We start from the raw sequence: 15,922 nt of genomic DNA on the forward strand, positions 1-15,922 counted from the left end.
AAGCAAAGCTGCGTCACAGGCACTGTGAGGCAGCAGCGCTAACTACTGTGCCATAAGTATATGATTTTGTGATATTAGTGCAAACTGTAACATTCCTTGTTTCAGGCTGATAAATGTTATGACACAAGAAAGTAGCTATTTGTACATTAACAACCAAAAGGTATCTGATCCAACAGTTCTCGAGACAACAGCTCTAAGTATGAGTGTGGTTGTTGAAGAATGGCAGTGGGATCCTGATATTGAATAGCTTCCTCAAGCATTGTTTTTTTTTCACTGAGTTTATTTGAAATGTTGTTGTTGCCCAGAAATAAATTGTGAATCTTAGCTGAAGTTCATCATTGTGAACTCAATTACTGTCTTTCTTAGCCCTTCCTGTGGTTTTCAAACAAGAGCTTCAGAACAAAGAGGCTGAAGAGGACAGCACTGCCATTCTGCAATGTGAGATTTCAAAACCAGGTGTCCCAGTGGAATGGAGGAAAGGATCTGTGGTGCTTCATCCCAGTGAGAAACATGAAATGAAGCAGACGGGTTCCTGTGTTGAGTTGTTTATTCATAGTCTAAAAGTTGAAGATGCTGGAAAATATACGTGCGATTCAGGGGATCAGAAAACAATGGCAATCCTGAAAGTAAAGGGTAGGCCAATATTTATTCCTCTTAATAAAATAGTTTATTGTGACCATATTAAATTTCATCCACCATTTTATCCATAATATTTTGAATGCATGGTAATATGAATTATTATTGCAAATCTTGGGCTGGATTCTCCGTTTCTGAGACTAAGTGTTGATGCCGACGCAGAATTTGGGAATTTTATGACAGAAAACTGCCGCCACACGTGGACCGATTCCGCTACTGCCAAGGGGCTAGCACCAGCGCTACGTGGATCATAATCGATTCTAATGAGAAACGGTGCCGGATTCATCTATTTTGCGATTCACACTCATGAGGCTGACAACTGCAGCTGCACATACACACTTCACTCTCCACACACACCATCCCAGCCAACAAGATGGAAGCGAGGAGAGCAGCCCGACGTTTATAGATGCCGAGCTGGAGACCCTCTTAGATGCGGTGGAAGATGACCCTGCACCCAGGCCTAGTTAGAAGTCTGCCAGTTACAGCCATTCGTCGTGCCTGGGCACAGGTGGCAGAGGCAATGACCGCCGTGGGCAACACCGTCCGGTCAGGCCAGTAGTGCCGCACAAAACTGCACCAGCTCCTCAGGGTGGCCAGGGTGAGTAGGTAGCACTGTGCCCTTGGCAGTAACCCAGGTCCCACACGCCGGTTACCTTTCCCCCCCCGAAGTGGCTGCATGCGTCGGACCGTCAACATTGTCATCTTCTGGTTCTCCCCGCTCCCAGAACAGGAGGCCCTGGACGAGGTTGGCGACCCAGAGGAGCTTGGGTTCGCCAAGGTGGACCTCGACCTCAAACGAGGAAGTGAGACTATGCTTAGTTGCGTTTCCCTGCGACACATTCCTCATCCCCAAACCGCCCTCAACCGACTGCACCACCACCCTCCCACACGGCCATCCCCACTTCCCCCTAGCCCGTGGTCTAATCATGCGTCTTGTCTTTTATCTTGCAGGGCCTGCTGATGATGGGGCGGATCCATCTGCGTACCCCGCCCCCAGCCAGTGCCACAGCCGGGCCCCCATGAGCTGAGCACTGACGAGGAGAGCAGCTTGCACACCAGCCCTCCTCCCAAGCCTCAGGGGATTTTGGAGCTCGGATCGGAGGATGACAGTGATTTTCCGTCACAGCTATCTCGTCACAGTCATCTGGAGATATGTCGCACTATCTCTCTGCTCAGCCGGAGTCTCCGACTGCATGCCCGGTCCGGCAGGTCCGCGAAAGACAGACGGTGCCGGTACACACGAGGCTTCATGTGGCGCCTCCTTGACACTCCTCCTTGATGGCCTGTTGGGCAGCTGATTCTCCAACTTGGGCAGCTGCGACCTGCTCCTTTGCTGCCCGCTTCACTGCTGCCTGGTCTGCTGCTGCAGCAGCTTCCTCCTCCTTGAGCAGCTCCAGCTCCTACAACCGCAGGGCATCCCCCAGCGCTGCGGCAACTCACAGGAAGTCCACCATTGCTGGTTGAATTCCAATATCCATTTTCTGCAGGGGATAAAAGGCAGACATGCTAGCATGGTGTGTACCCCCGTACCCAACCAGGTCCACTGGGCCACATGGTCGCCCCGGTTGGCACTGCGAGCTCCGCCCCCTCATGTCCCTCCCCTCATCACCACCCTCCTGGCCCCATCTGTGGCCGGCACCCTGTTGGGCCTTGGCCATGGCAAACATCCCTAATGCTAGGAGTACCGTTAACTGGCACTGACCCCGCCATGGGTCGGCACCGCGTCCCCCAATGGGGACACTGCGGTTGCTGCCCTGGATGGGCCGCTGACGGGTGGGGGGGGGGCGTTGAGTGTGGTGGAGCGTGAGATGCGGGGTGGGGACGCATAGACTGTCGGTGTCGCTGTGCAGAACCAGGGGCTAGGGTGGGTGGTCAGTTGTGTGTGCAGCAAGGTGGCTGCCTTGCAGGCTGGCGGTAATGGCAGTCCGGCACTGGCCACTGCGGGGGTTCACCCCGGCCACTCAGCCTGTTCCTCCCGGCCACTCAGCCTGTTCCTCACTCCCACCCCCACCCCACCCCAACCAGCGCTTGCCAGTGTCCCGGCCGGCAGCCTGCAGTTGCGCCTCTCTGGGTCCTACCTCTCTCTCTCCTCCATCAGCCACGAAGATGGTTTCACGATTTTTAAAAGCGCATGAACTCGGCACATCGGAGGAAGAGAATCGCGAAAGCCCTGGAGAATATTGGTCAGGCCCACTAATGATATGTAAAGTGTTTTTACTGTACGTGCTTTCCGGAACGCATTGACACCGCTGTCGAGGTGACGGGGCATTGTGATATGGGGCGAAATTCTCCTACCCCCCGCATGGTTGAAGAATCGTCCGGGACCGGCAAAAATCCCGTCCCCGCCGTGGCCGGAATTCTCCGCTACCCGGGAATTCGGTGGGGCGGGAATCACGCCCCGCCAATCGGCGTGCCCTCTGCGGTGATTCTCCGGCCCGCGATGGGCCGAAGTCCCGCCGCTGAGAGGCCTCTCCCGCAGCCGTGGTTTGAACCACATCTGGTGGCGGCGGGATCGGCGGCGCGAGCGGGCCCCAGGGTCCTGGGGGGGGGCGCGGGACGATCGGACCCCGGGGGGGTGCCCCCACTGTGGTCAGGCCCGCGATCGAGGCCCACCGGTAGATGGGCGGGCCAGTGCCGTGGGGGCACTCCTTTTCTTCCGCCGCCGCCACGGCCTCCACCATGGCGGAGGCAGAAGAGAATCCCCCAGCGCGCATGTGCTTGTGGCGAAGTCAGCGGCAGCTGACGCACCGGCGCATGCGCGAAGTGGTGAATGTCTTTCGGCCAGCCCCGGCGGTGGCCGTCAAAGGCCGCAGCCGCCGGTTTTGGAGCCATTCGGCATGGCGCCAACCACTCAGGATACTTCCGCACCTTTAGAGAGGCCCGACGCCGGAGTGATTGGCGCAACTCCGCTACACCAGAATCCCCCCGCCCCGCTGCGTAGGGGAGAATCCCGCCAATGGTGTCAAATAGGCGCCTGCCTCAATTTTGGAGTCGGAACCGATTCTCCGCCCAATCGTCTTTCCCGATTTCGGCATCGGCTAACGGAGAATCCCGCCCATTATCTTTTGTGCCAGAATATCTCCACATATTTAGTCAGCATTTTTTGGGAGGTGGAAACTGTCACATGTTTTAGAATGCATGTTCGATATTTTTAATAATTGGAGTGACATTTATTTGAAATATGTCAGCATTTAAGTTCACAAAATATATTCTGAACTGTACTGTAATTTATGATGAGCAATCTGGAATTACATGGATATGGAATGTCTATGTATGAAACACTTCATAGGGAGTAAATTAAGAATGGTTGTGGAGACTAGTTGTCTTGTTAGATGTCTATAGAATCCCTACAGTGCAGAAGGAGGCCATTCGGCCCATTGGGTCTGAACCGACCATCCGAAAGAACACACTAACCATAACAACTTTGGACTGGGAGGACCGGAGCACCAGGGGGAAACCCACATTGACATGGGTTGAATGTGAAAACTACACACAGACAGTCACCCATGGCCGGGAGCGAATCCGGGACTCTGGCGTGGTGAGGCAGCAGTGCTAAGCACTGTGCCATAAAGTATAAAATTTTGTGATATTAGTGTAAACTGTAACATTCCTCGGTTTAGGCTGATAAAAGTTATGACAGGAGAAAGTAGCAATTTGTACATTAACAACCAAAGCTTATCTGATCCAATAGTACTCGAGACAACAACAACTCAAAGAGTCAGTGTGGTTGTTGAGGAATGGCCGTGGGATCCTGATATTGAATAGCTTCCTCAAGCATTTTTTTTTTAACTGAGTTTATTTGAAATGCTGTTGTTGCCCAGAAATAAAATGTGAATCTTAGCTGAAGTTCATCCTTGTGAACTCAATTATTACTGTCTTTCTTAGCCCTTCCTGTGGTTTTCAAACAAGAGCTTCAGAACAAAGAGGCTGAAGAGGACAGCACTGCCATTCTGCATTGTGAGATTTCAAAACCGGGTGTCCCAGTGGAATGGAGGAAAGGATCTGTGGTGCTTCATCCCAGTGAGAAACATGAAATGAAGCAAACGGGTTCCTGTGTTGAGTTATTTATTCATAGTCTAAAAGTTGAAGATGCTGGAAAATATACGTGTGATTCAGGGGATCAAAAGACAACTGCATCTTTAAAAGTGAAGGGTAGGTCAATAATCATAAAAACTATGAGCTGGAGTAGTATATTGGGCCCTTTAAGCGTTCTCCGCCATTCAATAGATATGATCATGACAACCTCTATCTCAATGTCATAGGCAGTTTTGCTGCTATTAGCATCGGTAGGGTAAGCATTATGAGGTTGCATATTGATGAAAGGCAAGTAAATATGACAGCTACATGGTGACAAAAATCTTATGGAATGCAGGTTGTGAAACTATTGCCTCTCAAATTATGGAGCCCATGCAATTCTTGAGTACTTTTTTTGGTCCGCTCCCGATGATGGTGCCTGGAACGGAAGCTTTAAAAGTACAGCTTCAGTACTGTATAGTATGTTTGTCCACAGATGACAACAAGGCAAATTGTGTAGATGAATCATTGCAACTTTAGCACTGTGCCACCAAGGAAAAACTAGACCTGGATTTCCCACTCCCTTTGTGAGAAGGCTTGAAAGAGACCTGGTGAGGTGGAGAACATTAATTCCTTTCTGCCATGATCATCCCAGATACTGACTTTACGAGATGTGGATGGTTTGTTAAGCAAAATGCTGCTTAGATCTGTTAACGAGGGACTTAAAGTGTCAGATAAATTTAAGTATTAACTGGGATTTATGGGCTTGTTCCAATTTTGCACAAAGTGCACTGGGGCTATGGGATGTCAGAGCCCTGCCAAAGATATCAGGTGAGCAAAGTTGAGGCCGGTCATTACTGAAATTTGATGGATGTTCAGAAATTGGACTGGAATCTTATGTTCATTATCATGAACTCAATTACTGTCTTTCTTAGCCCTTCCTGTGGTTTTCAAACAAGAGCTTCAGAACAAAGAGGCTGAAGAGGACAGCACTGCCATTCTGCATTGTGAGATTTCAAAACCGGGTGTCCCAGTGGAATGGAGGAAAGGATCTGTGGTGCTTCATCCCAGTGAGAAACATGAAATGAAACAAACGGGTTCCTGCGTTGAGTTGCTTATTCATAACCTAAAAGATGATGATGCTGGAAAATATACGTGCGATTCAGGGGATCAGAAAACAATGGCAATCCTAAAAGTAAAGGGTAGGCCAATATTCATTACTCTTTTTTTTAATAAACAATTTTATTGAGGTAGTTTTTGGCTTTATAAACAGTTACAGACATCATCAGAAAGGAAGCAAAAAAGGCAAAAATGTGCAAACATCCACGTACTTTCAATACTTCCATCGTAACATATTGCACAAGCCCGCTCCACTCCCACCGGTACTACCCGCCATATTTTTAATATTCATTCCTCTTAATAAAGAGTTTATTGTGACCTTATTAAACTTGGTCCACAATTTTATCCGTAATATTGTGACTCCATGATGATATGAATTATTGTTGGAAATATCCCTTGTGCCAAAATATCTCCACATATTTAGTCAGCACTTTTTGGGAGGTGGAAATTGCAACATGTTTTAGAATTCCTGTTCTGTATTTTTAACCATTGGAGTGACATTTGTTTGAAATATGTCAGTATTTAAATTCACAAAATATATTCTGAACAGTACTGAAATTTATGCTAAGCAATCTGGAATTACTGGAATGTCTATATATTCCAGGGGCTAGTTTAGCATAGTGGGCTAACCAGGGGCTGGTTTAGCACAGTGGTTTAAACAGCTGGCTTTTAATGCCGAACAACCCAGCAACGCGGGTTCAATGCCCATACCTGCCTCCCCGAACAGGCGCCGGAATTTGGTGATTAGGGGCTTTACACAGAAACTTCATTGAAGCCTACTTGATGATAAGCGATGATGATTATTATTATTATATACGATGCACATGATAGGGAGTAATTTAAGAATGGTTGGGGAGACTAGTTGTCCTGTTAGATATCTATAGAATTCCTACAAAGTAGAAGGAGGCCATTTGGCCCATTGGGTCTGAACCGACCATCCGAAAGAACACACTACATAGGCCCCCTCTACCTTGCCCGTTCTCCGTAATCCCGGGCATTGACCATGGCCATCCACCTAATCTGCACAATTTTGGACTGGCAGGAAACTGGAGCCAGGAGGATACCCACACAGAAGTGGGGAGAATGTGAAAACTACACACAGACGGTGACCAAAGGCTGGAAGCAAAGCTGCGTCCCAGGCACTGTGAGGCAGCAGCGCTAACTACTGTGCCATAAAGTATATGATTTTGTGATATTAGTGCAAACTGTAACATTCCTTGTTTCTGGCTGATAAATGTTATGACACAAGAAAGTAGCTATTTGTACGTTAACAACCAAAAGGTATCTGATCCAACAGTTCTCGTGACAACAGCTCTAAGTATGAGTGTGGTTGTTGAAGAATGGCAGTGGGATCCTGATATTGAATAGCTTCCTCAAGCATTGTTTTTTTTCGCTGAGTTTATTTGAAATGTTGTTGTTGCCCAGAAATAAATTGTGAATCTTAGCTGAAGTTCATCATTGTGAACTCAATTACTGTCTTTCTTAGCCCTTCCTGTGGTTTTCAAACAAGAGCTTCAGAACAAAGAGGCCGATGAGGACAGCACTGCCATTCTGCAATGTGAGATTTCAAAACCGGGTGTCCCAGTGGAATGGATGAAAGGATCTGTGGTGCTTCATCCCAGTGAGAAACATGAAATGAAGCAGACGGGTTCCTGTGTTGAGTTGTTTATTCATAGTCTAAAAGTTGAAGATGCTGGAAAATATACGTGCGATTCAGGGGATCAGAAAACAATGGCAATCCTAAAAGTAAAGGGTAGGCCAATATTTATTCGTCTTAATAAATGGTTTATTGTGACCATATTAAATTTCATCCACCATTTTATCCATAATATTTTGAATGCATGGTAATATGAATTATTGTTGCAAATCGTGGGCTGGATTCTCCGTTTCTGAGACGAAATGTTGATGCCGACGCAGAATTTGGGATTTTTATGACAGAAAACTGCCGCCACACGTGGACCGATTCCGCTACTGCCAAGGGGCTAGCACCAGCGCTACGTGTAACACAATCGATTCTAATGAGAAACGGTGCCGGATTCGCCGATTTCGCGATTCACACTCATGAGGCTGACAACTGCAGCTGCACATACACACTTCACTCTCCACACACACCATCCCAGCCAACAAAATGGAAGCGAGGAGAGTAGCCCGATATTTACAGATGCCGAGCTGGAGACCCTCTTAGATGACGTGGAGGATGACCCTGTACCCCGGCCTAGTTAGAAGTCTGCCAGTTACAGCCATTCGTCGTGCCTGGGCACAGGTGGCAGTGGCAATGACCGCCGTGGGCAACACCGTCCGTACAGGCCAGTAGTGCCGCAAAAAACTGCACCAGAACCTCAGGGTGGCCAGGGTGAGTAGGCATCACTGTGCCCTTGGCAGTAACCCAGGTCCCACACGCCCGTTACCTTCCCCCCCCCCCCCAAAGTGGCTGCATGCGTCGGACCGTCAACATTGTCGTCTTCTGGATCTCCCCCCTACCCAGAACAGGAGGCCCTGGACGAGGTTGGCGGTCCAGAGGAGCTTGAATTCGCCAAGGTGGACCTCGACCGCAGTCGAGGAAGTGAGACTATGCTTAGTTGCGTTTCCCTGCGACACATTCCTCATCCCCAAACCGCCCTCAACCGACTGCACCACAACCCTCCCATACGGCCATCCCCACTTCCCCCTAGCCCACGGTCTAATAATACGTGTTGTCTTTTGTCTTGCAGGGCCTGCTGGTGATGGGGTGGATCCATCTGTGTACCCCGCCCCCAGCCAGTGCCACAGCCGGGCCCCCCATGAGCTGAGCACTGACGAGGAGAGCAGCTTGCACACCAGCCCTCCGCCCAAGACTCAGGAGATCCTGGAGCTCGGATCGGAGGATGACAATGATTTTCCGTCACAGCTATCTCGTCACAGTCATCTGGAGATATGTCGCATTATCTCTCTGCTCAGCCGGAGTCTCCTACGGCATGCCCGATCCGGCAGGTCTTAGAAAGACAGGCAGTGCCGGTACACACGAGGCTTCATGTGGCGCCTCCTTGGCACTCCTCCTCCTCGGCCTGTTGGGCAGTTGACTCTCCAACTTGGGCAGCTGCCACCTGCCCCTTTGCTGCCCGTTCGCTGCTGCCTGGCCCGCTGCTACAGCAGCTTCCTCCTCCTTGAGCAGCTCCAGCTCCTACAACCGCAGGGCATCCCCCAGCGCTGCGGCAACTCACAGGAAGTCCACCATTGCTGGTTGAATTCCAATATCCATTTTCTGCAGGGGATAAAAGGCAGACATGCTAGCATGGTGTGTACCCCCATACCCAACCAGGTCCACTGGGCCACATGGTCGCCACGGTTGGCACTGCGAGCTCCGCCCCCTCATGTCCCTTCCCCCATCACCACCCTCCTGGCCCCATCTGTGGCCGGCACCCTGTTGGGCCTTGGCCATGGCAAACATCCCTGATGCTAGGAGTACCGTTAACTGGCACTGACCCCGCCAGGGGTAGGCACCGCGGCTCCCATAGGGGATACTGCCGTTGCAGCCCTGGGTGGGCCGCCGACGGGTGGGGGATGTGAGTGTGGCGGAGTGTGAGATGCGGGGTGGGGACGCATGTACTGTCGGTGTCACTGTGCCGAACCAGGGGCTAGGGTGGGTGGTCAGTGGGGTGCGTAGCAAGGTGACTGTCTTGCAGGCTGGCGGTAATGGCAGTCCGGCACTGGACTCTGTGGGGGGTGACAACGGCCACTCAGCCTGTTCCTCCCCGCCCCCAACCAGCGCTTGCCAGTGTTCAGGCCAGCAGCCTGCAGTTGCTCCTCTCTGGGTCCTACCTCTCTCTCTCTCCTCCATCAGCCACGAAGTTGGTTTCACGATTTTTAAAAGCACAAATGAACTTGGCCCATCGGAGGAAAAATGAAAATAAAAATCGCTTATTGTCACGAGTAGGCTTCAATGAAGTTACTGTGAAAAGCCCCTAGTCGCCACATTCCGGCGCCTGTCCGGGGAGGCTGGTACGGGAAGAGAATCGCGAAAGCCCCGGAGAATATTGGTCAGGCCCACTAATGATATGCAAAGTGTTTTTACTGTACGTGTGTTCCGGAGCACATTGACACCGCTGTCGAGGTGACGGGGAATTGTGACCTGGCGTCAAATAGGCGCCTGCCGCAGTTTTTATGATTTTCCGCCCAATCGTCCTTCCCGATTTATGCGTCGGCTAACGGAGAATCCAGCCCATTATCTTTTATGCCAGAATATCTCCACATATTTAGTCAGCAATTTTTTGGAGGTGGAAACTGTAACAGTTTTAGAATTCATGTTCAATATTTTTAACAATTGGAGTGACATTTCTTTTAAATATGTCAGCATTTAATTTCGCAAAATATATTCTGAACTGTACTGTAATTTATGATGAGCAATCTGGAATTACATGGATATGGAATGTCTATATATGAATGAAATACTTCATAGGGAGTAAATTAAGAATGGTTGTGGAGACTAGTTGTCTCGTTAGATATCTATAGAATCCCTACAGTGCAGAAGGAGGCCATTCGGCCCATTGGGTCTGAACCGACCATCCGAAAGAACACATTAACCTGCACAACTTTGGACTGGGAGGACCGGAGCACCAGGAGGAAACCCACATTGACACGGGTTGAATATGAAAACTACACACAGACAGTCACCCATGGCCGGGAGCGAATCCAGGACCCTGGCGCGTTGAAGCAGCAGTGCTAAGCACTGTGCCATAAAGTATAAAATTTTGTGATATTAGTGTAAACTGTAACATTCCTCGGTTCAGGCTGATAAAAGTTATGACAGGAGAAAGTAGCAATTTGTACATTGACAACCAAAGGTTATCTGATCCAATAGTACTCGAGACAACAACACTCTAAGAGTCAGTGTGGTTGTTGAGGAATGGCCGTGGGATCCTGATATTGAATAGCTTCCTCAAGCATTTTTTTTTTAACTGAGTTTATTTGAAATGCTGTTGTTGCCCAGAAATAAAATGTGAATCTTAGCTGAAGTTCATCATTGTGAACTCAATTATTACTGTCTTTCTTAGCCCTTCCTGTGGTTTTCAAACAAGAGCTTCAGAACAAAGAGGCTGAAGAGGACAGCACTGCCATTCTGCATTGTGAGATTTCAAAAGCGGGTGTCCCAGTGGAATGGAGGAAAGGATCTGTGGTGCTTCATCCCAGTGAGAAACATGAAATGAAGCAAACGGGTTCCTGTGTTGAGTTGTTTATTCATAGTCTAAAAGTTGAAGATGCTGGAAAATATACGTGTGATTCAGGGGATCAAAAGACAACTGCATCTTTAAAAGTCAAGGGTAGGTCAATAATCATAAAAACTATGAGCTGGAGTAGTATATTGGGCCCTTTAAGCGTTCTCCGCCATTCAATAGATATGATCATGACAACCTCTATCTCAATGTCATTGGCAGTTTTGCTGCTATTAGCATCAGTAGGGTAAGCATTATGAGGTTGCATATTGATGAAAGGCAAGTAAAGATGACAGCTACATGGGGACAAAAATCTTATGGAATGCAGGTTGTGAAACTATTGCCTCTCAAATTATGGAGCCCATGCAATTCTTGAGTACTTTTTTTGGTCCGCTCCCGATGATGGTGCCTGGAACGGAAGCTTTAAAAGTACAGCTTCAGTACTGTATAGTATGTTTGTCCATGGATGACAACAAGGCAAATTGTGTAGATGAATCATTGCAACTTTAGCACTGGGCCACGAAGGAAAAACTAGACCTGGGTTCCCACTCGCTTTGTGAGAAGGCTTGAAAGAGACCTGGTGAGGTGGAGGACATTAATTTCTTTCTGCCATGATCATCCCAGATACTGACCTTACGAGGTGTGGATGGTTTGTTAAGCAAAATGCTGCTTAGATCTGTTAACGAGGGACTTAAAGTGTCAGATAAATTTAAGTATTAACTGGGATTTATGGGCTTGTTCCAATTTTGCACAAAGTGCACTGGGGCTATGGGATGTCAGAGCCCTGCCAAAGATATCAGGTGAGCAAAGTTGTGGCCGGTCATTACTGAAATTTGATGGATGTTCAGAAATTGGACTGGAATCTTATGTTCATTATCATGAACTCAATTACTGTCTTTCTTAGCCCTTCCTGTGGTTTTCAAACAAGAGCTTCAGAACAAAGAGGCTGAAGAGGACAGCACTGCCATTCTGCATTGTGAGATTTCAAAACCGGGTGTCCCAGTGGAATGGAGGAAAGGATCTGTGGTGCTTCATCCCAGTGAGAAACATGAAATGAAGCAAACGGGTTCCTGCGTTGAGTTGCTTATTCATAACCTAAAAGATGATGATGCTGGAAAATATACGTGCGATTCAGGCGATCAAATGACAACTGCATCTTTAAAAGTGAAGGGTAGGTCAATATTCATTACACAGGAATTAAACTTTTCTAATTTTATCACTTAGGATGTCTTATTAAGCTAGATGTCACATGAGTCATTTTGATTGTCCATTAAGGTTGAACATGTTGTTTTCAAAATTCTGAATCTTACTATGGGGGGGATTATCTCGTTCCCCAGCCGCTTGTGAATGGGCATTCCCATGGAAGCCACAACCTTCCACCTGGAGACCTACAGGCGAAGGTGCTCTGCAAGTGGGAAAATAGAATCCCAACGGCCAGAGAATTCCAATCTGTACGTTTTCGGAATAATTTATACCTGGTGGGGAGTCAGGGCAGTCACAATTAATTATCCTCCTAAAACAGTGGGTGTTAAGACCATAGGACATAGGAGCCTCTCGGCCCATCGAGTCTGCTCCGCCATTCAATCATGGCTGATATTGTGTCCTGTGTTGTGTCCACCCAAAGCCTTTGTTGTCGAGACCTGAACAATATTGTCTTTTGGCCTCATTTGAACATCACTGTCAGCTGTGGTGCCCCTTTGCAGCAGCTTTCTCGGTTGTCAGAAGATGGAAAATTGGTTGTTTTGTACTGAGCTGTATGTCAGTCAGGCAACAATTAACAGTTTTGCTGCTTTTAGCACAAGTAGGGTGACCGTTGAGAGGGTGCACATTGATAAATGACAAGTAAAGATGGAGATAATAAATCTTGTAGCTTTGCAGGTTGGGCTTTTATTTTTCAAATGACATAGCCCATGTGATTCTGAAGTACAGTTTTCAGCTCTGCTCCCCAAGCTCATCCGTAGATGCTCGGTTCACAAGTACAAGCTTTCAGTACACTATAGCATGTTTATCCTTTGCAGACAACACGGCAGATCATGTAGATGAATCACTGCCTCTTTAGCACCATGCCACTATGCAGAAAATAAGCATTGATTTTCTGCCACCTTTGCAGGAAACCTAGAAAGAGAGGGAGGGAGGTAGAGGACATCAATTCCTTTCTTTTCTAAGACCAATAATCTTTATTAGTGTCACAAGTAGGCTTACATTAACACTGCAGTTAAGTTACTGTGAAAACCCCCTAGTCGCCAACTACAGCCCCTGTCTGGTACAACTGAGGGAGAATTCAGAATATCCAATTCACCTAACAAGCACGTCTTTCGGGGCTTACAAAGAACAAAGAAAAGTACAGCACAAGAACAGGCCCTTCGACCATGCTGCCTGACTAAACTGCAATCTTCTACACTTGTGGGAGGAAACCGGAACACCCGGTGGAAATCCACGCAGACACTGGGAGAACGTGCAGACTCCGCACAGACACTGACCCAAGCCGTGAATCTAACCTCGGACCCTGGTGCTGTGACGCAACAGTGCTAAGTGCAGTGCGACCGTGCCGTCCACGATCATCCCAGATTCTTTATTGTGAGGTGTCGATGGATTGTTAAGTCAAAACACTGCATAGATCTGAGAACGAGGGACTTAAAACACAAAATATATTTAAATATTTACTGGGATTTATGGGCTTGTTCCTATGTTGCAAAAAGTGCACAGGGAGCATAGGAGGTCAGAGCACCCAACTTGATCACCCCATCCACCACCTTAAACATTCATTCCAACACTTGCTTTCTTCAGTTGCCCACCCCAGCATTCCCAGTCCCCTTTCAATGGACCCATGTTCCAGCAGCCAGCTGGTAGCATGGAGACTCATCCCAAATCCCTGCCACCTGTATGACTCCTCCTCCCTGCAGTATGGTCATACCAGCCTGATCTCAATTTGGCAGCCATCAGGTGAGGTAGCCACAGGAAGTCTACAGCACAGCAGTTTCATGTTGCAGGGAGCAGGGGGAGTTCACTATCTAGATCTTTGGGATAAGCATCGATATTTCCAATTAGCAATTGGCACATAGATGAATTGAAAGGGGTTGAGGAATGTTGGGGTGGCGTAGTTGGAGGAGCAAAGTGTTGGAGTGAATGTTTACGGTGGTGAATGGGGTGCTGATGAAATTGGTTGTTTTTCCTGGATAGTGTCTGATGTACCGTCAATTACCACGATACGAGAATGGTGAAACAATCGAAGCTTTACTGCACATGATGTTGTGCCTCCTGCAGCTGGAACCAGAATGGGAGCAGCGCAGGAGAGCATACACTTTTATACGCCGCCTGCTTGGAGGAGCCAGCAGGCTGGGATTTACTGTGGTACCTGTAATACAGTGGCAGTACCGTAATACATGCAATGTGTTACCAGTGGTGTTTACCACATTCACCCCCTGTTTAAAAAAGAGTCCGGCGGGGGTGAAGAAAAACATTACAGATTGAGTCTGTCAGGGGTTCTGACCCTCCACTGCGACTGCCTCAGTCCTGGTGGTGATGTGCGCGCTAACGTGGTCACCTGCGACTCTGGGAACGTATTATCCTCTTCTTCGTCACCCCTTAGTGGATCCAGTGAGGGGACGGATCCTGCGGGGTGGGGCCTGCGGTGAGGTTCGCTGGTGGGAGGCGCAAGGGTGAATGAGGCAACCAAAGGGGGAAGGAGCTGTATCAGGTCGGGGGTTGAGGGTGGTGACCCAGTGCGGCCAGCTCCCGGAGGGAGACTATGTCCTGTCACCCGTCGGGGTGTGTCACGTAGACACACTGTAGGTTTGCATGGAGGAGGTGGACTTTCTCAATCAAGGGATCCAATTTATGGCTCCGCACATGCTTCCGGAGGAGGACAGGTCCAGGAACTGTCAGCCATGTTAGGAGCGAGACCCCGGAGGTGGACTTCCTGGGGAAGGCAAAAACATGTTCGTGAGGGATCTCATTAGTAACGGTGCACAGGAGCAACCGGATGGAGTGGAGCGTGTCGGGGAGGACCTCCAGCCAGCGGGAGACCGGGAGATTTCTAGACAGAAGGGTCAGCAGGACGGCCTTCCAGATCGTCCCGTTCTCCCTCTCCATCTGCCTGTTTCCCTGGGGGTTGTAGCTGGTCGTCCTGCTCGAGGTGATGCCCTTGCTGAGCAGGAACTGACGCAGCTCATCATCATGAAGGTGGATTCCCGATTGCTGTGGATCAGGTCGGGAAACCAAACAGAGTGAAGATGCTGTGCAGGGCTTTGATGACTGATGTGACCATCAATTCACACGACACGTGGTTGGAAGTGAACAGTGCTTTTAATAGTCTTTCAACAGAGCCTACTTGTGATGAGATGAACTGGCAGTCAGGCTCACGACTGCCAAGCTTTATACTTCCGGTTAGTGGGAGGAGCCATGGGCGGAGCCAAGGGTGGAGCCCAGTACAAACTCCTCATCTCCCCCTATGGGCGGAACCGCGCAACTGCTCGTATACCGTCCTTACATAGACACAGTACATCATATATAATAACAGTGCGAATTACACGGACTGTGATTCACCACATTCACCCCCTGTAAAGTGGGGGTGATGTGTCTACAAAATCCAAATTACGAGTTACAAGTTACAATTTACAGGTTATAAATCACAAATTAAGTCGATCCGGCGGCCGAGTCGTCCTCTGGGATCGACGAAGCACCGGGGTTGCAGCCTCTTGTGGTGGCTGGGCGGTGGTGGTCGGCGAGGGAACCATGTTGGACTCTGGGGGTGATTCGTCCAGAGCTTTGTATCCGACTGGTTCGGCTGGTGACGGGGAGCGCCGGAAACCCAATGGCGCGGGGGCGCGGAGTAGGGGCAGCGAAACTGCAGGTGTGGGGCGCCGGGCGCGGGGTGTTGGGAGGGGTATAGTGCGAGAGGTATCTCAGTGGAGGTAGTGTCAGAGTTGGATCATGCAGGCGCCAGGTCCCGGAGAGAAACAGTG

At 49.0% G+C, this 15,922-nt stretch overlaps 1 protein-coding gene across 3 annotated transcripts in view; it reads left to right on the forward strand.

Annotated features, from left to right (window-relative positions):
• Positions 1-15,922, forward strand: part of obscnb (obscurin, cytoskeletal calmodulin and titin-interacting RhoGEF b) — an 896,193-nt gene that overhangs the window by 406,198 nt on the left and 474,073 nt on the right. For all 3 annotated transcript variants that reach the window (XM_038798455.1, XM_038798456.1, XM_038798458.1), the window contains 6 exons: positions 367-633; positions 4,522-4,788; positions 5,586-5,852; positions 7,256-7,522; positions 10,800-11,066; positions 11,863-12,129. In XM_038798455.1, the coding sequence (XP_038654383.1) occupies positions 367-633; positions 4,522-4,788; positions 5,586-5,852; positions 7,256-7,522; positions 10,800-11,066; positions 11,863-12,129 (1,602 nt within the window). The remainder of the gene's footprint in view (positions 1-366; positions 634-4,521; positions 4,789-5,585; positions 5,853-7,255; positions 7,523-10,799; positions 11,067-11,862; positions 12,130-15,922) is intronic.

Source organism: Scyliorhinus canicula, chromosome 5 (genome assembly GCF_902713615.1).
Source record: "Scyliorhinus canicula chromosome 5, sScyCan1.1, whole genome shotgun sequence".
Classification (NCBI taxonomy): Eukaryota; Metazoa; Chordata; class Chondrichthyes; order Carcharhiniformes; family Scyliorhinidae; genus Scyliorhinus; species Scyliorhinus canicula.